Source organism: Panthera onca, chromosome B3 (assembly GCF_046562875.1).
Source record: "Panthera onca isolate mPanOnc1 chromosome B3, mPanOnc1 haplotype 2, whole genome shotgun sequence".
NCBI lineage: Eukaryota > Metazoa > Chordata > Mammalia > Carnivora > Felidae > Panthera > Panthera onca.
In genome coordinates this window covers 36,032,302-36,051,078 of record NC_138344.1, presented here as the reverse complement: position 1 = coordinate 36,051,078, position 18,777 = coordinate 36,032,302, and the positions used below count along the sequence as shown (strand labels likewise).

Genomic DNA, 18,777 nt, shown 5'->3' with positions numbered 1-18,777 from the left:
GGGCTCGAACCCGCGGACCGCGAGATCGTGACCTGAGCCGAAGTCGGACGCTTAACCGACTGAGCCACCCAGGCACCCCAAGATTTTTTTTAATGTTTATTTATTTTTGAGCGAGAGCAAGCAAGGGTAAGGTCAGAGAAAGGGGGACAGAAAGTCCAAAGCAGGCTCTGTCTGCACTGACGGGCTGACAGCCCCCGATGTGGCGCTCGAACTCACGAACCGTGAGATCACAACCTGAGCTGAAGTCGAACCCTCAACCGACTGAGCCGCTCAGGTGCCCCTGTTTGAATTCATATCTAATTTCTGTTTTGATTTCTTATGTAATGTGTAATTGCTTAGAAGTCTATATGTATTTTTTTTTTAATTCCCAAAAGTTGGGAGTTTTTGTTATCGATTTAATTTAATTGATTGTGGCCTGAGAATGTCCTCTGTATCATTCCCATTTTTGAAATTTGTTCAGAATACATTATGGCCTGGCACGTGATCAATTTTCATAAATCTTCTAAATGTACTTGAAAATAGTGCATAATCTTCAGTTGTTGGGGGCAGTATTGCATATATGTCCTGTAATATCCAATATTTTTATATTATTACTAATTTTGTTCTGCTTGATCTAGTCATAGTTGAGATATGTTAAAATCTTCCACCGTGGTGGCAGATTTGTGAATTACTCCTGTGGACAAGTCATTTGTTTTTGTTTTTTTTTTTAAGTAGGGTTCACACCCAGTGTGGAGCCCAAGGCAGGACTCGAACTCATGACCCTGAGATGAAGACCTGAGCCGAAATCAAGAGTTGGACGCTTAACTAGCTGACCACCTACGCATCCCCAGTCAATTTTTGCTTTATAGATTTTGAGCCTATGTTTTTTAGGTACATCCAAATTTATATAATATCTTCCTAGTGAAGTAAATTTCTTATTATTTTGTAGTGATGCTGTTTCTGTCTAGTTCTGTTTTCTGTCTTAGAATCTCTCATAGTCAAATAACGACCCAGCTTTGTTGTTTTTGTTATTTGTCTGGTTTATTTCTTTCCTTCCTTTGACTTTTAATCCCTCTCTGCCCTTATATTTTAACTGTATCTTGTGTAAATGGCACATAGTTGGATTTTACCAAGTTTGATAATATTTGTCATTTCACTGGATAGTTTAGTCTGTTTATATTTATAAGGATTATTGATGTATTTCCATTCATTTTGATCATCTTATGTGGTTTCTAGTTATTGTCTCTATTTCCTTTCTTGCTTTCTTTGCATTGAGTTTTACATCCTTATTTCTTCCTTCCTTTTGACTTTTGATTTTCTCCTCCACTTGTTTCACAGTTAATATGCTCTATATTGATTCATTTAATGGTTACTGTAGCTATGGTAATATGAAACGTTGGGCTAGGCAGGAAGGGCCAGGCCTCAGTTGATCACACAGAATGTTCTGGAATGGGGTTGGTCCTTCAGACTTGTCCCAAATGAGAAAAGGAGGCTAGGATTTCGTATCATCATCAGTGGATGCGTGCTGCCTCTGGGCAGGGAGTATAACGTGGTCACTGGGGTGGCCTTTGGCCAATAGCAGTTCCCATAAAGGGACAAGTGGCTCAGCTCTGAAGGAGGGAAGGATTCCCTCCTAAGTGCATCATAGTGTCCACCACCAGGCACTCTGGGTAGATGTAACATTAACCAGAGATAGTCTCATGGCCCCGACCTAACTGCCAAAAAGGCTGCGAAAGGTCAGAAAACACACGGAATATTTGGCCAGCTGTCTCTGCCATACCTAACTTCTTGGATCTCAGGACCGGCAACATCAAAAACATTCTGGAAGCTTATCAGTTTGTCTTCATAGATCACAACAAAACCGTTGTATTTTTCTCCTTTGGAGAAATATACCGTGTCTCTTATTTGGTTTTTAAAAAAAATTTAATGTTTATTCACTTTTTGAGAGAGAGAGAGAAAGAGAGGGAGGGAGGGAGAGGGTGGGGGAGGGGCAGGGAGAGAAGGAGACACAGAATCTGAAGCAGGTTCCGGGCTCTGAGCTGTCAGCTGTCAGAGCCCGATGCGGGGCTTGAACTTGGGACAGCACGATCATGACCTCAGCTGAAGTTGGACACTTAACTAACTGAACCACTCAGGCACCCCAGTTTTTCATAGTTTCTACCCCTTAATCTCTCTGGACTGCTTTCTTGGAATCTGTTTTCAGTTGACTAATTTTCTCTTCGGCTAGATCTAGTCTGCTATTTATCCCTTCAATGACTTTTTACTTCAATGTTTCTTAACCTCCAAATGTTATCTTGGGTCCTTTCCCAGTCTGTTTGTTTTTCGTTCATATTATTAAGTCATTCCTTTAAACATATTGAACATACTTATTTTATATTTCAATATCTGCTCCTTGAGCTGTCTAGCATCTATAGTTCTTGCCATGTGTGACACCTAGTGTCGTTTGCTTGTGCGTGCTTGCATTGAAGCAGAAACTCCCCAGAGAGGATTTGAATTTGCTTTTGTTACGGATGGGAGGGAGCCGCACAGCTTCCACCTCTATTTATTTGTAACCACTTTAATTTCTCCACTTGAGATTTCTTGGACCATAGAGGTCAGTGTGGATTTGGATCAGAAGGCTGTATGCAATCTAGCTGGTCGTTCTCAATTCTGGGGAGAGATTGTTTCAGGGAGACAGCTTCCTTATTATTTCTTTCTGCCTGGTGGGGTTTATTTCACATTCCCTTGCCTTTAGAGTCCTAGCCTTCCTGGCAAGTCTGCCTTTGATGGGCCTTAGGGTTCATCTCTTATTTGCAGGGTCTGGCGGCAGAAACTCTGATGCTGAAGGCAGCTTACCGCACGGGGCTCCTGGGGGCTTTGCGATGCTCTTTCTTTTGTGCCATTTTGCTGATACGCTTATCCGGCTTTCGATGCAGACTTCATCCAGCACTTTAATTGTTCTAGTCAGAAGGATCTTTCGTGACATCTAACTGACCATCGTTCGTCCCAAACCAGAGGGTCTCCAACCATTCTTCCAGGTTCTTCCTCCCTTACTCTGGGCCCAGTGACCTCTTGCTTCTGAAAACTTTGATAACACTTAGCATTTCCACCGACTATAGCAATCGCTGGTTTCACTAGGGCGGATGCAGCGAAGTGTGATGGGCTTTGCGAGCGAACAGACTAGCGATTGCCTCTTGCTTCTGCTATGAATTATGGCCTTGGAAACTCCTCTCGTTGAACTTCAGTTTCCTCCTCTGTAAAACGGGGTTGACGGTCTGTATCTTACAGTCTCCTCGTGATGATCCGATAAAACAGGCTGTGCTCCTAACGTGCGCTGGGTCTGAATCAGGAGAACCATAGCGACCACAGACCGCATGTCTGAATGTGAAAGTTACATATGGAGCTGGCAAACAGTTAGGCAGAATGGTTCTGTTCTCTCTTGACAAATATCCCGTCATAATCCCAAAAGAGTATATGTAAAGCTCTAATTTTTGTACAGTGAAAGCAAAATATCAAAGACAACTAAACTTAATTATTGTTGTACATATCTGGATGTTACGTTGATGCATTAGTGATGTTTGGATGAGTAATAAAATAAAAACATGTACAATTTGGTAATACAAGCCGGTTAAGCATCTGACTTCGGCTCAGGTCATGATTTCGCGGTTCATAAATTCGAACCCCTCGTCAGGCTCTGTGCTGATGGCTCAGAGCCTGGAGCCTGCTTCCAATTCTGTGTCTCCCTCTCTCTCTGCCCCTCCCGACCTCACGCTCTGTCTCTCTCTCTCTCAAAAATAAACATTAAAAAAAATGTTTAAAAACCATATGCAATTTATAAATTAGTACGTTTAGTCCATAAGATTTATTTTTTGCCTTTATTTCGGCAAAATTATGGGTTATCTTGCTATAATCAACATTATCATATAATTAGTGCTCTGTTAACAATGATTCCAAATTACACCATTGTTCTTGAGTCACTGAGTCTTTGTTTTTTTTTTTTTTTTTTTAATTAATTTCATGTGGGAGAAAATTCTGGTGAGTTTCTGCTCAGTTCTGCTCAAGTATAGTAACTGGAATTATCAAAAAATGTTCTTGGGGTGCCTGGGTGGCTCAGTCAGTTAAATGTCAGACTCTTGATCTCAGCTCAGGTCGTGATCTCAGGGTCATGGGTTTAAGTCCTGCGTTGGGCTCTGCACTGGGTATGAAGCCTACTTAAAAAAAAAAAAAAGAAAAAAAATATATGTACATATATATATTGCATATATATGCATATGTATGCATTCTTAAAGCCTTTTTAGAATCAGAAGTGAACTATAAATTTTACATATCAAGTTCAAGCATAATGAAATTGCAGATAATAATTAAAGTTAAGAAGAAAAATTATTAAATATTTAAATTTAATATACACTACCATTTTTATACGGCTCTCTTTACTCTCTTTTAAAACAATATATAGACCCATACAGTACTTAAATTTGATTTTTTTTTCAAGAAAGAAGTTACAAAGAAAACTTCAAATAGCAATATTTTGCTTAGTCAAAATTATACTGTATAATGTTCAGAAAAGTAATCTGCATGGAAGTTAATTTCCTGCTCATTTGTATGCGAATCTTCTCTTTCATTGTCCACGGACGTTTTGTTTCTTTTTTTGAGTTTTGTTTCTTTTTTTGAGTTTTGTTGTGTTTAAATGTCATTTTTGTTACATATTTCACATGTGGCTCCTTTGGCTTAGGAAAATCCTCTACGTATCTATGATAATAAATATGTACTTTGAGTCCCGTTAGAAGTGAAATAGCCAAACCTTGATTTTCTTTTTTAATTTTTTTAACATTTATTCATTTTTGAAAGGCAGAGAGAGACAGAGCGCAAACGGGGGAGGGCCAGAGAGAGAGGAAGACACAGAAACAGAAGCAGGCTCCAGGCTCCAAGCTGTCAGCACAGAGCCCGACGCGGGGCTCGAACTCACAGACCACGAGATCATGACCTGAGCCGAAGTCGGCTGCTTAACCGACTGAGCCACCCAGGCGCCCCGATTTTTTTTGTCTTTTGAAGTAGGCCTCACACCCAGTGTAGAGCCCAACGTGGGCCTTGAACTCACCACCCTGAAATCAAGACCTGAGTTGAGATCAAGAGTCGGACACTTAACCGACTGAGCCACCCAGGCGCCCCAAACCCCAATATTTTTGTAGGCTTTTGCTAACAACATCCCATAATGAATACCTGTGAAGAGCTCAGACTCGCATTAATGCCATTTCGTCCCAAAGATGGGGCTTGCTCTGTATTTGAGGACCCTCTGTTTCATTGATTTCTTTCCATCACCTTGCATCTTGCCTAGATTAAATCTAGGAGTTTAATGGCATTTATTTGGCATTCTCATTGTGTGAATGAGAGTAGTTTATGGTCACCTTTGATGAGTGTTTCCGCAAGATGTCCCATGCTGGAGAAGATTCAGAGAACGCCACTCATCATCTTTGAACTGTTCCAAAGGAAGTCCTCAGTCCCCCTCGGAAGAAACTGAGACCGTGGGTGGCCATTTATTTCCAGCTCTAGGATTGCTTTTGGAGTTTTGGTCAAATTCTGACCTTATGTTCGTTTCCTCTTGTTGCCACAACATATTACCACAGATTGGGTGGCTTTCAAAAAGAGGATGAATTTATTGTCTTACAGTTGTGGAGGTTAGAAGTCTGACATGGGTCTCACTAGGCTAAACTCATGGTGTTGGTAGAGGCTCTAGGGGAGAGTCTGTTTCCTTGCCTGTTCCAGCTTCTGGAGACCACGTGTGTCCTTGGCTCCTGGCCCCTTCCTGCACCTTCAGAGCAGGCAGGTAGCATCTCTGACCATTCTTCCACGGCCACATCTCCCTTTCTTCTGCCGCCTCCTCCTTCCTTCCTTTAAGGACCCTGTGATCACACGGGACTCACCTGGATAATCCAGGCAATCTCCCTATTTTAAAGCTAGCTGATTTGCAACTTTAATTCCATCTGTGACCTTAATTTCCCTTTTGCCGTGTCACCTTACGTAGTCACGGTTTCTGGGATTAGGGTGTGGACATCTTCGGGCGGGGGGCGGGGGCGCATTATTCTGCCTGCCGTAGACTTTCCAGTCATGTTACCACACCAAGCCCATGGCAGGTTTTTCAGTCAGTGCCCAAAATTGAAAATTGTTTTCCTAGTTCTTAAATCAAAGACTTACTTTTTACAACAAATGTGAAACCAGTGGAATGTTCCATTGTCTCAACTTCCTTGCTTCTTCCGTAGGTCAGTGCTATGTATGGTGCTGGCCATTCAAGGGGACCTTTCACCCCGGTACGCCCAACCTGCATTGAGCAATATTTATTTTTTTAAGACATCGTATGTGTCCTTTTTCACGTTCCTGTCCGTTAAATCACTAATGTCCTTGGGAGCCTCTGTCCTAGATGGTGATAGGTAATTTGTTGATTTTTTATACATCTTTTGTGTTCAGCCAAAAGAAATTTAGCTTCATTTTCTTTTTTTTTTAATATAATGTTTATTGATTTTGAGAGAGAGAGAGAGAGAGAGAGGGAGGGGGGCAGAGAGAGAGAATCCCAAGCAGGCTCCACGCTGTCAGCACAGAGCCCAACACGGGGCTCGATCCCATGACCATGAGATCATGACCTGAGCCAAAATCAAGAGTCGGATGCTTAACCATCTGAGCCACCCAGGCGCCCCGGCTTCATTGTCTATGACTATTGTGGTGCATTTACAAAAAGCATCCTTCGACTGGACTGACCACTGGACACTTCTGTTTTTAAAAACGCGACCCCAGTGTCCTAAATTACATTCACCTGTAATTGTAATCGCTTAATGCCAACAACGGTTGGCTGTCACTTCAATGTATTTGTGGTTCTCGTAATTGCATGTGACTTGTGTATAAGCGGTTTTATGGTATTTTAATTGAGATCCTAAGTGCTGTCTCTTGCCAGGGCTCAGCACGGCCCGTCCTGCACGAGCCAGTGGCTTAGCGTCCAGCTCAGTCCTGCAGGCGCTCACTAAATGGCAGGTTATAACTGATGCATCAGCTAGCGGCCTTCCCTTTTCCTTCTCCATAATCTCCGTGCCTTCCGCCCACAAACACCTCACTGAACTCCTCACTGGTCTCTCTCTCCCGCTCTGGCTTTTAATGCCCCTGTGTTCAGGCGCACCTTGTCCCCCTTTTGCAATGAATTGGATTCTGGGCAGGAAGGTGACCGTCGGATGCGGAGGCGGGGGACGGGCTGTGACCAGAGGCAGCGTCACCAGCGGCATGCCCCGGGACCTTGCGAGAAGTGCACGTTCTCCCCCAGTCCCACCGAATTCGCCGTAAGAACCCCAGGCGATCTGCCGACACCTGCACAAGAGCGTTTGAGGGGCGCTGACTTAGGGACACTGTCACCCGGTGTCCCTGCCGGTCTTGGCCAGCTCGGGCTGCCGTGGCAAAGTGCCACAGACTGGCTGGACAAACAGAAGTTCACAGTTCTGGAGGCTGGAAGTCCAAGGTCAAGGTGCTGGCGGGGCTGGTTCTCTTGGGGCCTCTCTCCTTGGCTTGCAGGTGCCCCTTCACGTGGTGGTTCCTCTGCACACGCCCCTACCGTCTCCTCTTCTTCTGAGGGACGCCAGTCAGATTGGACCAGGACCACCCTAATAGCCTCATTTGAATCATCCCTGTCTCCAGCGGCGACTGGGTGGCTCAGTCGGTTGAGTGTCCGACTCTTGGTTTTGGCTCAGGCCATGATCTCACGGTCTCGTGGGTTCGAGCCCCGCGTCGGGCTCCGTGCTGACAGCTCGGAGCCTGGAGCCTGCTGCGGATTCTGTGTCTCCCTCTCTCTCTGCCCCTCCCCTGCTCACGCTCAGTCTCTCTCTCAAAATAAAAAAATCCTGTCTCCAAATACGGTCACATCTGAGTTACTGGGGGGTTAGGGCCTCCACATGTGAGTTTTGTGGGGGACACGATACAGCCTATAACCCTGAAGAAGAAGAAACAGGCTCAGAGAAGCACCTGACAGTCCAAATCCCAACACAGGCCTAAAGATGAGCGCTTCGTCTCCTACAAGAGTCCTTCTGCGCAGCAGCAATGAAGGTGTAAGAGGCCAAGGAAGGGAAGTCTGAGGTCTGCATGCAGCTTTCAGATTTGCTCCCCCTACTCCTGGGAGCTTGGGAAAATGTCTTAAGCTCCCCGGGCCTTAGTTTCCTTTTCTGTGAAATGGGGACAATGAAAGGCTCTCCCTCCCAAGGTCATGAGGACTCCCTGAGATTTGGACGGGAAATGTAGGTTGCCGCACCGACAGCGCCTGGCCCTCTTGGCCGGCTGTCAGAATCCACCCTTATTTACCGCTAGCCGGAATGTTCGATTATTTTCCCCAGGTGATTTGCAGTTTAATAGCTAGAAAAACCAAGGGTTTAAAATCGTCACAGTGGAATTTCGGGCTCAACTGGCAGGTGCACAGGGTCTTTCCGGGAAGCCAAGCCTTGGCAGGCACTAAGAGGAAAACCCGCTGATTTGTCCTTCCACCCCGGGTACCTGGGGGCTCTCACTTCTAAATAATAGGTTGCACACACAATTTGATTTCATTTCACATGAAATTGCCTAGCCCACAACTAGGGATGCGGGGTGGATTCCTACAAATCAATCCTGCCGTGCAAATTAGCCAGCACCTGCTAACCTAGGGCTGTTTGGAAATGAGACCCAGCTCTGGAGCACTAAGGCAATGATTGCAATTTGCCTTGTGGGGTTAGACTGGGTGTGAATACAAAATTGTTTTCAAATGTCCCATTGGTTGTTTAGATTTATGTCGCGTGTCTTCTTTTAAGATCTACTCTGTGCAGAGCACTTTGCTGAGGCCAGGGCGGGAAGATGGAGAGAATGCCGCTCCTTTCCCGTGTTCAGAGGGCCTCGGGGCAAGAGTGCGTCTAGCATTTTGGCCTAATAAACTGAGGTTCAAGTTGAGGAGGGTAGGGGCAGGTCAGAACATCGCTGTTCTAGGGCTGAGGGACTCCTTCTCTTTTATCCAGTCTTTATTCTTTTTTTTTGGAGGGGCTGCTTTAAATCCTGCCCCTATAGGGGCGCCTGGGTGGCTCAGTGGATTAAGCATCTGACTTCAGTTCAGGTCATGGTCCCACAGTTCGTGGGTTCGGGCCCCGCGTCGGGCTCTGTGCTGACAGCTCGGAGCCTGGAGCCCGCTTCGGATTCTGTGTCTCCCTCTCTCTCTGCCCCTCCCCCGCTCACGCTCTGTCTCTGTCTCTCTCTCAAGAATAAGCATTTAAAACAATTAAAAAAAAAATAAATCCTGCCCCTAGAGCATGGTTAGTGGGCCTCCCATCCCTATCTGGGGTCAGGATAGCAGGTCAGAGGAGATTCTTTAAATATAGGCCCAATCCTGGCGTTGGTGGTAAAGTAACCCCGCCAGGTCTGGGGCAAGATTCCTAAGTGTGGTCCGGTTGTCCAGAGTGTGAATTTCCCAGCCCGTCTGTTCCCCTCTGGCTTTGGACTATGTCAGCGTCTTCTGATCCAAAGAGAGAACAGTAGTCACGTCCGGAATCACCCAGGGCAAGATGTAGGTGGTCTCCCCCTCCCCTCCTGTCCGTCCACTGCCCACCTGTGGGCCCTGTGTCCAGACTGTCCTCCAACCCCGCCCTGTGTGCCACCACCCCGCCCCCCACATGCCCAGCGCTCTGCGAGCCCCTCGTCATGAGATCTCCTCCTGCACAGATCTGCTAAACTCATTCATGTGAAGGAGTGAATCATCAATAACAATGGCTCCTTTCTGGAATTTTTACATTTTCATAAGAGGCCAATGCCTTCAAAAAAAAAAAAAAAAACTTGAAAAAAATTTTTTTTATGTTTTATGTTATATTTGAGAGGACGAGGCAGAGCAGGAGCAGGGGAGGGGCAGAGAGAGAGGGAGACAACAGAATCCGAAGCAGGCTCCAGGATCCGAGCTGTCTGCACGGAGCCCGACACGGGGCTCGAACTCACGAACTGTGAGATCATGAATCTGAGCCAAAGTCAGATACTTAACCGACTGAGCCACCCAGGCGCCCTCTAAAAAAATTTTTTTTTAAGGGAAGACTGTAATGTGAGACAGACAATAGACCCCCAGTTTCCGCTGCAGGGCTGTCGTATGCCCATCGGGCACGGCCACCCTCCTCTCACGGGTACAGAGCTGAAGTCCATGGGCCCACCTGCCTCCTTGTCAGCAGCCCTGGGCGGGGGGGGTGTGGGGGGGGTGCGTAGCTGCGAGCCAGGATTTCTGCTGCCCGGGACTGATGCCTGTCCACTGCAAACCGGGGACGTCAGCAGAATTGAACGGTGAATCAGAAACCGGAACAAATCGCTTTAATCAGCTAAAACCCAAACCTAATTCAAATAGTATTTTTCCACTGGACCATGAACCAACTTCACGGGTCCCCCTCCCCCTGGTTGACCAGTTTAACCCAGAACTGAACTAGGAAGGGAATGTACTCCCTGTTTTATAGGTGAGGACGCTGAAGCCCTGAGAGGCGTGGCTGGCTCAAGGTCATGGGGCCCAGGTTTGACTCTTTATCCTAATAACCCCTGACTTTCTCCACTTGACTCAGAACCTCGAGATATAGTACATGTTACCTATTTTGTACTTAAAAAAAATTTTTTTTTTAGTGTTCATTTTTGAGGGGGAGTGAGTGAGCGAGCGTGAGCGAGGGAGGGGCAGAGAGAGAGGGAGACACAGAATCCGAAGCGGGCTCCAGGCTCCGAGCTGTCAGCACAGAGCCCGACGCGGGGCTCGAACTCATGAACTGCGAGATCATGACCTGAGCTGAAGTCGGACGCTCAACCGACTGAGCCACCCAGGCGCCCCGTACAGTTACCCTTTTTAATGGCTCTAATGGAGCTCTCCGGGCGGGTTGACCCCCATATGTGAGCTGACCAGCCCAACTCTCTCCCCTGGGGGGTGGTGACCAAGAGACTTGCCAGGTGCGGCACAATCGGGGGGGGGGGGGCTTGCGCAGGCCCAGCTGTGGCAGCCTCCCCTCTGCCCGCGTCCCAGGCTAATGCCATCACCGTCTTCATCATCAAAAGGCCTTTATGAAGCGCCTTGGTGAATATATCCTGGCACTGAGCGGGGATCTTCTGCAGAGATCTTCCCACCAGCCCCTGACATCCAGGGCATGTCGGCTCAGGCAGACAGCATATACGTCCTCCGACCGGGAAGGCACCCAAAGACCGGGCTGTAGGCCCCAGGCAGAGGGTGCAAAACCAGCCAATATTCATGACAAGAGTAAGTGTGCCTGGGAATGCAGAGACGGGCTGGGCTCCCAAAGGGAGTCCGGGTCTTAACGTCTCTCCTCCAGCCGCTGCGGGCTTCTGGAAATCTGGAAGGATTTTAGAACTTACGGGAAGGAGGAGAGGAGCGGGGAGAGGGAAGCAGCTTGACAGCTCAAGGACTTGGGGTCGAGTGGTCCAGGCTTCAGGGTTCAAGCGCGCAGCCCGAGAGGACACTAGGTGCTACCAAAGCTGCCCCTCCTGAGACTTTCTCGCCGCCCTCTCACCTCACCTCGGTGCCCCTCTCTCTCCGCCCCCTGCAGGTGTTCCATGAGCAGGGCATCCTCTTTGGCTACCGGCATCCGCAGAGTTCCGCCACGGCCTGCGTTCTCAGCCTTTTCCAAATGACCAATGAGACCCTCAACATCTGGACTCACTTGCTGCCCTTCTGGTACCTTCCAGCCCCCTTGACCGGCCGTCTCATTCGGGAGCCCCGGGGACTGGGGCTTCGTTAAAGCCCAGGGTGGGTTGGGAAGGCTGAGATTCCATGCTGGGATGTTGGGGGACGCCCCCATGGCACATGGGCGTGGAGCTGGGAGTTGCTGGGGCCTAGAGCTGGGCGAGCTTTAGCACACGGACCCTGGTAGGATTCAGGGGGCTCCTGGTGGCTCCCCAGTCTTCCCCTGCTCCAGCGCCTGGTTAAAATGTCACGAGCTCCAGGGGCGCCCGGGTGGCTCAGTCGGTTGAGCGGCCGACTTCGGCTCAGGTCATGATCTCGTGGTTCGTGGGTTCGAGCCCCGCCGTCGGGCTCTGTGCCGACAGCTTGGAGCCTGGAGCCCGCTTCGGATTCTGTGTCTCCCTCTCTCTCTGCCCCTCCCTCACTCACCCTCTATCTCTCTCTCAAAAAATAAATAAACATTTAAAACATTAGGGGCGCCTGGGTGGCTCAGTCGGTTAAGCATCCGACTTCAGCTCAGGTCATGATTTCGCGGTCCGTGAGTTCGAGCCCCGCATCAGGCTCTGTGCTGACAGCTCGGAGCCTGGAGCCCGCTTCGAATTCTGTGTCTCCCTCTCTCTCTGCCCCTCCCTTGCTCACCCTCTGTCTCTCTCTCAAAAAATAAACACTTAAAACATTAAAAAAAAATACTTTAAATGCTAATAAATTAGAATTTGCAGATGGGGATGGTGGTGGTCTCTTCCCCCGCCCCCTGTTCTCCCTGGAGGTGCCGGGTCACCTGCTTCTTGTGGGTCCTCTCAGAGCCCTCCCCCCCCCCCCCCCGGTGATGTGAGCACCCCCAGCCCCCAGGCTTTCCCTGCTCCTGCTCGGCCCTGGCTTTCTTCCCTCCAATCCCCATCTGGCCACAAACCTCTCGGGCTGCGTGGAGGGACCACGGGTGATTTCAGCTTTTTAAAGTTTGTGCCGCCAGGGGCGCTGGCCTGACCATCCTTGTTTGTGCGTCTTAAGCTCCGGTGCTCAGATCCCTGTGGGGCGACTTCTTGGCGGTCCTAAAGCTGAGCCACTCTGGCTGAGGCCCCCCGCTGTGTACGACATCCTGCCACTGCCAGGCCCCCCGAGAGGCGGTCACCACTGAGTGACGCGGAGCGGGGAGGGTTTGAGAGACGCCCTGGGCAAGTGGGGCCGGGGAGTCATCTTGAGGTGATAAGACAGGTTTTGAGACCAGCACATGGCTGAAGGCCTGTGTTTGCTGGGACAGGAGGAGAAAGATGGCCAGTGTAGCCAGAAGATGCTTTGTTGTCTCCCTCTGTGGGAGAGCCAGTGGGCAGAGGGGCCGGCTTTCTAGAAGGAGTGGTTTGTGGCGGAGGGCAACTCTGCAGGCAGGGCCCCCCTTGCCCGGGTCGCGGGTGAGGCAGACGGGAGGCAGAGCTGTGCCGTGTCTCTGTGTACAGGTGGGGCCCAGAGACCCAGGCTCAGCTGAGCCTCAGCATGGGACGAGGCCACTCAGAATGGGGGCTGCAGTGGCAGTGAGGGAATAGCATGGAGAGGAGGGAGAAAAAAGTCCTGGCATCTTCTAGACTTTCAAGCACCCCCCCCCCCCCGCCCTCCACCACCACCCCGGGAGGATGCTTCTCTTTGAAGAGCCTTCCTGCAAAGGGACATAGACAAACCACAGGGATGGTGACAAGGCCGACCACTCCTATGGGGAGTGGCTGAGTGTCATGAGGTTATTTAATGTGACGTGCAAAGAGGTGGGGGAGGGTTACGAAGACTGCCTCGGGTATGGGATAGGCTGTTCTCCTGCGGTCCCGTTGAGGGGGAACCAGGGCTGACCCAATGGAGAGATTCAGGGGAGACAGGTGTCAGCTCAATGAAGGACTCAGGCAAGATGCTGTAAGAGAGATTCTGTGGTTACAAGGCTGGGCGAAGACCGGACTAGACGAACCTAAATGCTCTCCTCTTGCCCCTCCTGCCCACTTCCAACCCCAAAAGGATCCCACTCACCCTCCGTCCCGCCTGGTGTTTCACCGAGGTGAGAACACACGGGGTTCAGTTGTCCCAGGGCAACGGAGAGTCCGGGGAGGGGTGGGGGGTGCGAGGGGAGCCCCCCCCCCACGCCGCAGAGGTCGAGTGGGCCGCGCTGTGTTCCAGGTTCTTCACGTGGAGGTTTGTGACCGCCTTGTACGTGACAGACATCTGGAATGACAGCTACTCCTGGCCTCTGTTTGTGTACATGGGCACCAGCTGCGTGTACCCGCTTGCGTCCAGCTGTGCGCATACCTTCAACTCCATGTCCAAGAACGCCCGGCACATCTGCTACTTCCTGGACTACGGTGCCGTCAACCTCTTCAGCCTGGGTACGTGGGGGCCCGCGCTCTCCTCCCCTGCCCGGGGCCGAGCTCCTCGCCCCTTCCTCTGGGAGCTGGGGCCACCGGAAGGCGTTGCCGGGCTTGCGGAAGAGTCACGGGGACACCAGGGCCCCATCCGGGTTCCCAGTGAGTGTCCGGTAAGCAGCCGGGCCAAGGGTGTGCTGGCAAATGCTAACGACCGATCGTCTGGGGACAAGGGCCCTGCTCTGTGGTGTTGGCCGACTCGTGCGGCGTAAACGACTCCCATCGCGGCTAACTTGGAGCCAGACGTCCCTGAACGCGGGCGGGGAGAGACACACGGTCGTGTACCATCAGGCAGTAAGTTTGTCTGTGCAGAGACTCTAGGTAGACGCACTAACTGGAAGTCGTTACTTCTGCGAACGTGCTTGTTTAATTGCACGCTTGTGGAGCTGGCCGTGTTTTAACAGTCGGCCTGCAAGATCTGGGCAAGCTAAGCAATCTGCTGTCCTAGGCCAGGGCGCCGCCTCCTCCCGGCTGCCGGGTCCCCGCGGCCTCATGGGCCGCTCTTCCGAGAGCTCTCCCAGCCTCTGATGCGGGGTCGGGGGGGGGGGGGGGAAGCCCCGCCGTGCGCCCCAAACCACTCCCCTTTCTCTGGCCCCCATCCCATCACTCCCCCGTTCTCCTTCGGCCTCTCCATGTTCTCACCCTCCTTTGCTGGCTCCCCTCCTCTGCTCTGCCGTCAGCGGGCAAGCTCCCCATCAGTCCTTGGGCCTCTGCTGCTGCGGGGTCCCGTTTTAGGGTGATCTCCCTCGTGCCCACGCCATCCCCCAACACCTCTGGACCGGGCACTCCCAAAGCCATCTCTGGTTTACCGCCCACCTGAGGTCCACACCGTGTCCGGCCCTCATCCCCCCCCCCCCCACCCCGCAACACCCCCTGGGCACACCTGCTCCCCTCCTGCAGTGACTCACCTGGCTGGTGGTCGCACCCCCACCCGGTCTTCCAAGTCCGAATCCGTACACAGCCCTCGAGTCCCCTCCCTCTCAGGCTCCTGCCCGTGCAACTCCACTATCCTGTCCACGCCGTTCAGTGAGTCTCTACCCCACGTTCTTCAAATCGCTCCCCGGCGTGGGCTTCACTCACACCCCCCTGCCTGCCTCTCCCCCTGCACCATGACAACAGCCTCCCCTCCACTTCCTGCTTCTCCCCAACTCCAGCCAGCTTCCTTCCTGGGAGCCTTCTCTAACACCTTCCAATATGGCACCCCGCCCACTTAAGACCTTTCAGGATTCCCAGTGACCCCGGAGGAAGTTCACACTCCTTAGTCTAGAGGCTTCCGGAGCCCTTGATCACCCGCCCCAGACCCATGATAAGAGCAGGCATTTTGGAGAAACCACGACACAGCAGGCTGTGTGCTGAGCCCCTGACACACGTCACGAGGGGGGGCAGCACAAGGCGGAGTTTGTGGCCCAGCCGCCCCCGCCTCTTAATCATTATATGCTCGCGGGCACGTTTCTGAACCTCACTAAGCCTCAGTCCTCTGGGCCACAAAATGGGCATCCTATCTCCCTCATAGGGTGGGATGAAGGTGAGACGAGTTTAGCCAAGGGGAGCACCCCCCACAGTGCCTGGCACTGAGCAAGCATCGGAAGGTAGCCATTACCACGATTCTGTCCTTAACCCTGACGTCGGTCCCCGGGGATGGGGGCCATCGCTGTACCCACCCTGTAGGTAAGAATAATGAGGCACCGTGAAGTGAGTTACTCAGGTCGCACAGCTTGCCAATGGCAGAGCCAGGGTTAGAACCCAAGCCCCAGGGGTCAGCCGCCCCCCCCCCCCCCCCCGAACTGCCTCCCTTTCCGTCACTGGCTTTCTGTCTTTGTAAGAGTTCCTGGGTGTCTGGTGCCCCCACACAGGACCTTACCAGAGAACTTCCTCTTTCCCTCCCTGCAGGGCCTTCAAGGCTTGGCCCCGGCAGCCTCAGTGGCCCCTACCCACAGCCCCCTCCAAGCCCCCGGACCGGGAGCCCCTCCATGTGGCTCTGGGCCCCAGCCTGGTCAGTGATGTCTTCATTGCTGCTCCTTGCTCAGAATGGCTCCCTGAGGATGGGACATTGTTCCTTTGCATTTGGCTTTCCAGCCTGTGGCCCAGTGCCTGATGGGGAGCGGTTCAGGGAACACAGAAGGGAGGTCTAGTCCGTGGAGAGAACCTACGGATTCCACCTCAGCCTCCCTGCCCCTTTGTCTGCAGCCGCCTCTCCTGCCCGTGTGGAAACCCTCAGTACCCACCCCCCCCGGATGGCATTTGCTCCCACTTCCTCCCTGGTTTCCAGCTGTTCCTCTCTCTAGGTCATCCTGTGCAATTTCACTAGGTTTTGGCCATCTCAATCCCTCGCTCGGAAACCTTCCTATTGCCTCAAAGAGGATGTTTCCTTTCCTTAGCCTGGAATCCAAAGCTGCCTCTACTCCTGCTCCCTGGAAAGCCCCCTAAAGGGGTCTGAGCACCATTTACAATGCGTGTATGCGTGGAGGGGTGCGGTTCCCCACGGCACCAAGCAATTCTCAGATACCAGCTGGGCGCCCTATAGTTCAACTCATTTCTGATACTGTTCCCACAGGTTAAGGGCTCAGTCCCATAAGACTGACCACCCCTTCCCCCCACCCCCTTCAGACACCTGTCTCAAGCCCAGGTTGTTACCTGTGCCTTTGACAGACTGGCTATAGACCCAAGGCTTCAGTGACCCCGGCTCACAGAACTCAGAGAAACACTTTACGCACTGGATTACTGGTCTGTTATAAAAGACTGTAACTCAGGGACGGCCGGATAGAAGAGACGCCCAGGGTAGGGCCTGGGGAGGGGCCTGGAGCTTCTACGCCCACCGAGCACACCCCTCTCCCTGAATCTCCACGTGTTCACCCACCCGGAAGCTCGCCGAACCTCTCCCTTTGGTTTTTTATGGAGACTTCATTAGTTACCGTTGATTTCACCTCCAGCCCCTCTCCCCTCCCGGGCGTCGGGGGTGCGGGACTGAGGCTTCCAACCCTCTGGTGACAGGGTTGGTCTCCAGAAATCCAGGCCCCATCCCGAAGGGGCTTTCCAAAGTCATCTCATTAACAGAACGAGAGACACCTTTGTGGCGGTCCTCGCTTAGGACATTCCAGGGGTTTTAGGAGCTCTGTGCCAGGAACAGTGGAGGAGACCAAACGTGTATTTCTTATTGGAAGTCATTTCGTTTCCCCCCCGCGGTTGGGGGCAGGGTCTGAGGTTCCCCTGCTCTTGTCCCACCCACGGAGCTTGTGTGCACCTTGGCCCCCTGCCAAGCAAGTGCATCCTGGTCCAGATGGAGCCCCCGGGTGTATCAGGCTGAGGAAGAGTTTGTGCCCCGGGAGTCAGTTCCCAGCTGAAATCCCATCTCGGCTCTTTTCCCCGAGTGGGAACACCCCTTGGCTTTATCAGACTCCCATCTGTTAAATGGGGTCAGAGGCAGAGGTGAACCTGTGTGGCCCAGGCCTGCTTCAGCCTTGAGCCGGGATTTCACCGTTCTCTAGATCTTTGGAGTAACAGGTGAGCTTAGCGCTGACCCCTGAGGCCCTGGGCTGACAGGTCCGTGACTGTCTTCTCCCCTCCCAGAGGAGACCTGGTAAGGGTGGCTGGAGAGGGCTTCTGGGCCAGGCCCATGGACACACCTGGCCCCTTTGAAAAGGACAGCGATCTCCCCTGTTCTTTCAAGTAAAAGCTGCAGCAGACAGGTCTCTCAAGGGCCCCTGGTAACCCCTCTGTCACAGACTCCCAGACCTAAGGCAACGGAACACCAAGCCTAGCCTCTCATACCCGCCCGTGAGCTGGCCAGTCCCCCAGCGCACTGGCGCGATATGCCTCGCCTCGGCAAGGGCCCTCCCTCCCTGCCACATCCACCTTCCCACGGGGGCACCCCGCGTCATCGGCAGGTGAGATGTGCACACTCAGAGCAAATCTGAGCACGTGGAGGGGTCCTCGTGGGCCACGGCATGTGGTTAACAGTGGGGGCTTTCACTGAGCTGCCTCAGGCTGAAGCTTGGCTTTGCCGCTTTCTAGCTGGGTGCCCCCCAGGTGGGTTGCTAGACCTCTCTGTGCCTCCGTCTCATCATCTGTACATGAGGATGAGTGCAGGATTTATGTGACAGGGTGACTGTAAATGTTCTGAGAGTCAACGTGTGTAAAGCCCCGGGTGGGGGGGGGGGCGTGCTGGGCTCATAGTAAGTTCTCAGGGTAGGATTGGGGTAGGCAGGGAGGAGAGGGAGGACGCTCTGGGAGGGGCGGTGGCGCAGGCAAGGTATGGCGGCAGGACGCTCATGGTCCCTGGGGATAATGAGGGCTCAGCCAGATGCTGGGGTTGGTCTTCCCGAGGAGTCCAGACTGTGCTGCATCCTGGCTTCCCGCCCAAAGCTGGTTTTTCTTCCCCAGGCTCAGCCATCGCTTACTCTGCCTATTCGATCCCCAACGTGATGGTGAACACCACCTTCCATGACTACTACGTGCCCCTGGCCGTGCTGAACACCATCATCAGCACCGGCCTCTCCTGCTACTCCAGGTACCCGGCCGCTGCACCTCAGAGGGCGGGGGAGGCTCAGTGGAAGGGCTCTCGGAAGCCTGGGGGCTCGGGTCCACACGGACGTCCCGCGGCTGGCAGGACCCGCTTCGTGGGCACGAAGCCTGGGTGTTCAAGGGGACTCCACACTTGGCTTCATGCTGGCCCTATTGCGGGGCAGGCTGCGTCTCCTCCTTGAACCTCAGTTTGCTCATCTGTAAAATGGGGCC

General features: G+C 52.1%; 1 protein-coding gene across 9 annotated transcripts in view; it reads left to right on the top strand.

Annotated features, from left to right (window-relative positions):
* Positions 1-18,777, top strand: part of PAQR5 (progestin and adipoQ receptor family member 5) — a 73,804-nt gene that overhangs the window by 42,079 nt on the left and 12,948 nt on the right. For 8 of the 9 annotated variants that reach the window (XM_060618157.3, XM_078448815.2, XM_078448817.2 and 5 more), the window contains 3 exons: positions 11,517-11,644; positions 13,802-14,007; positions 18,424-18,550. In XM_060618157.3, the coding sequence (XP_060474140.3) occupies positions 11,517-11,644; positions 13,802-14,007; positions 18,424-18,550 (461 nt within the window). Of the gene's footprint in view, positions 1-11,022; positions 11,210-11,516; positions 11,645-13,801; positions 14,008-18,423; positions 18,551-18,777 lie in introns of those variants that run through there. The other variant, XM_060618167.3, reaches the window with a different exon arrangement.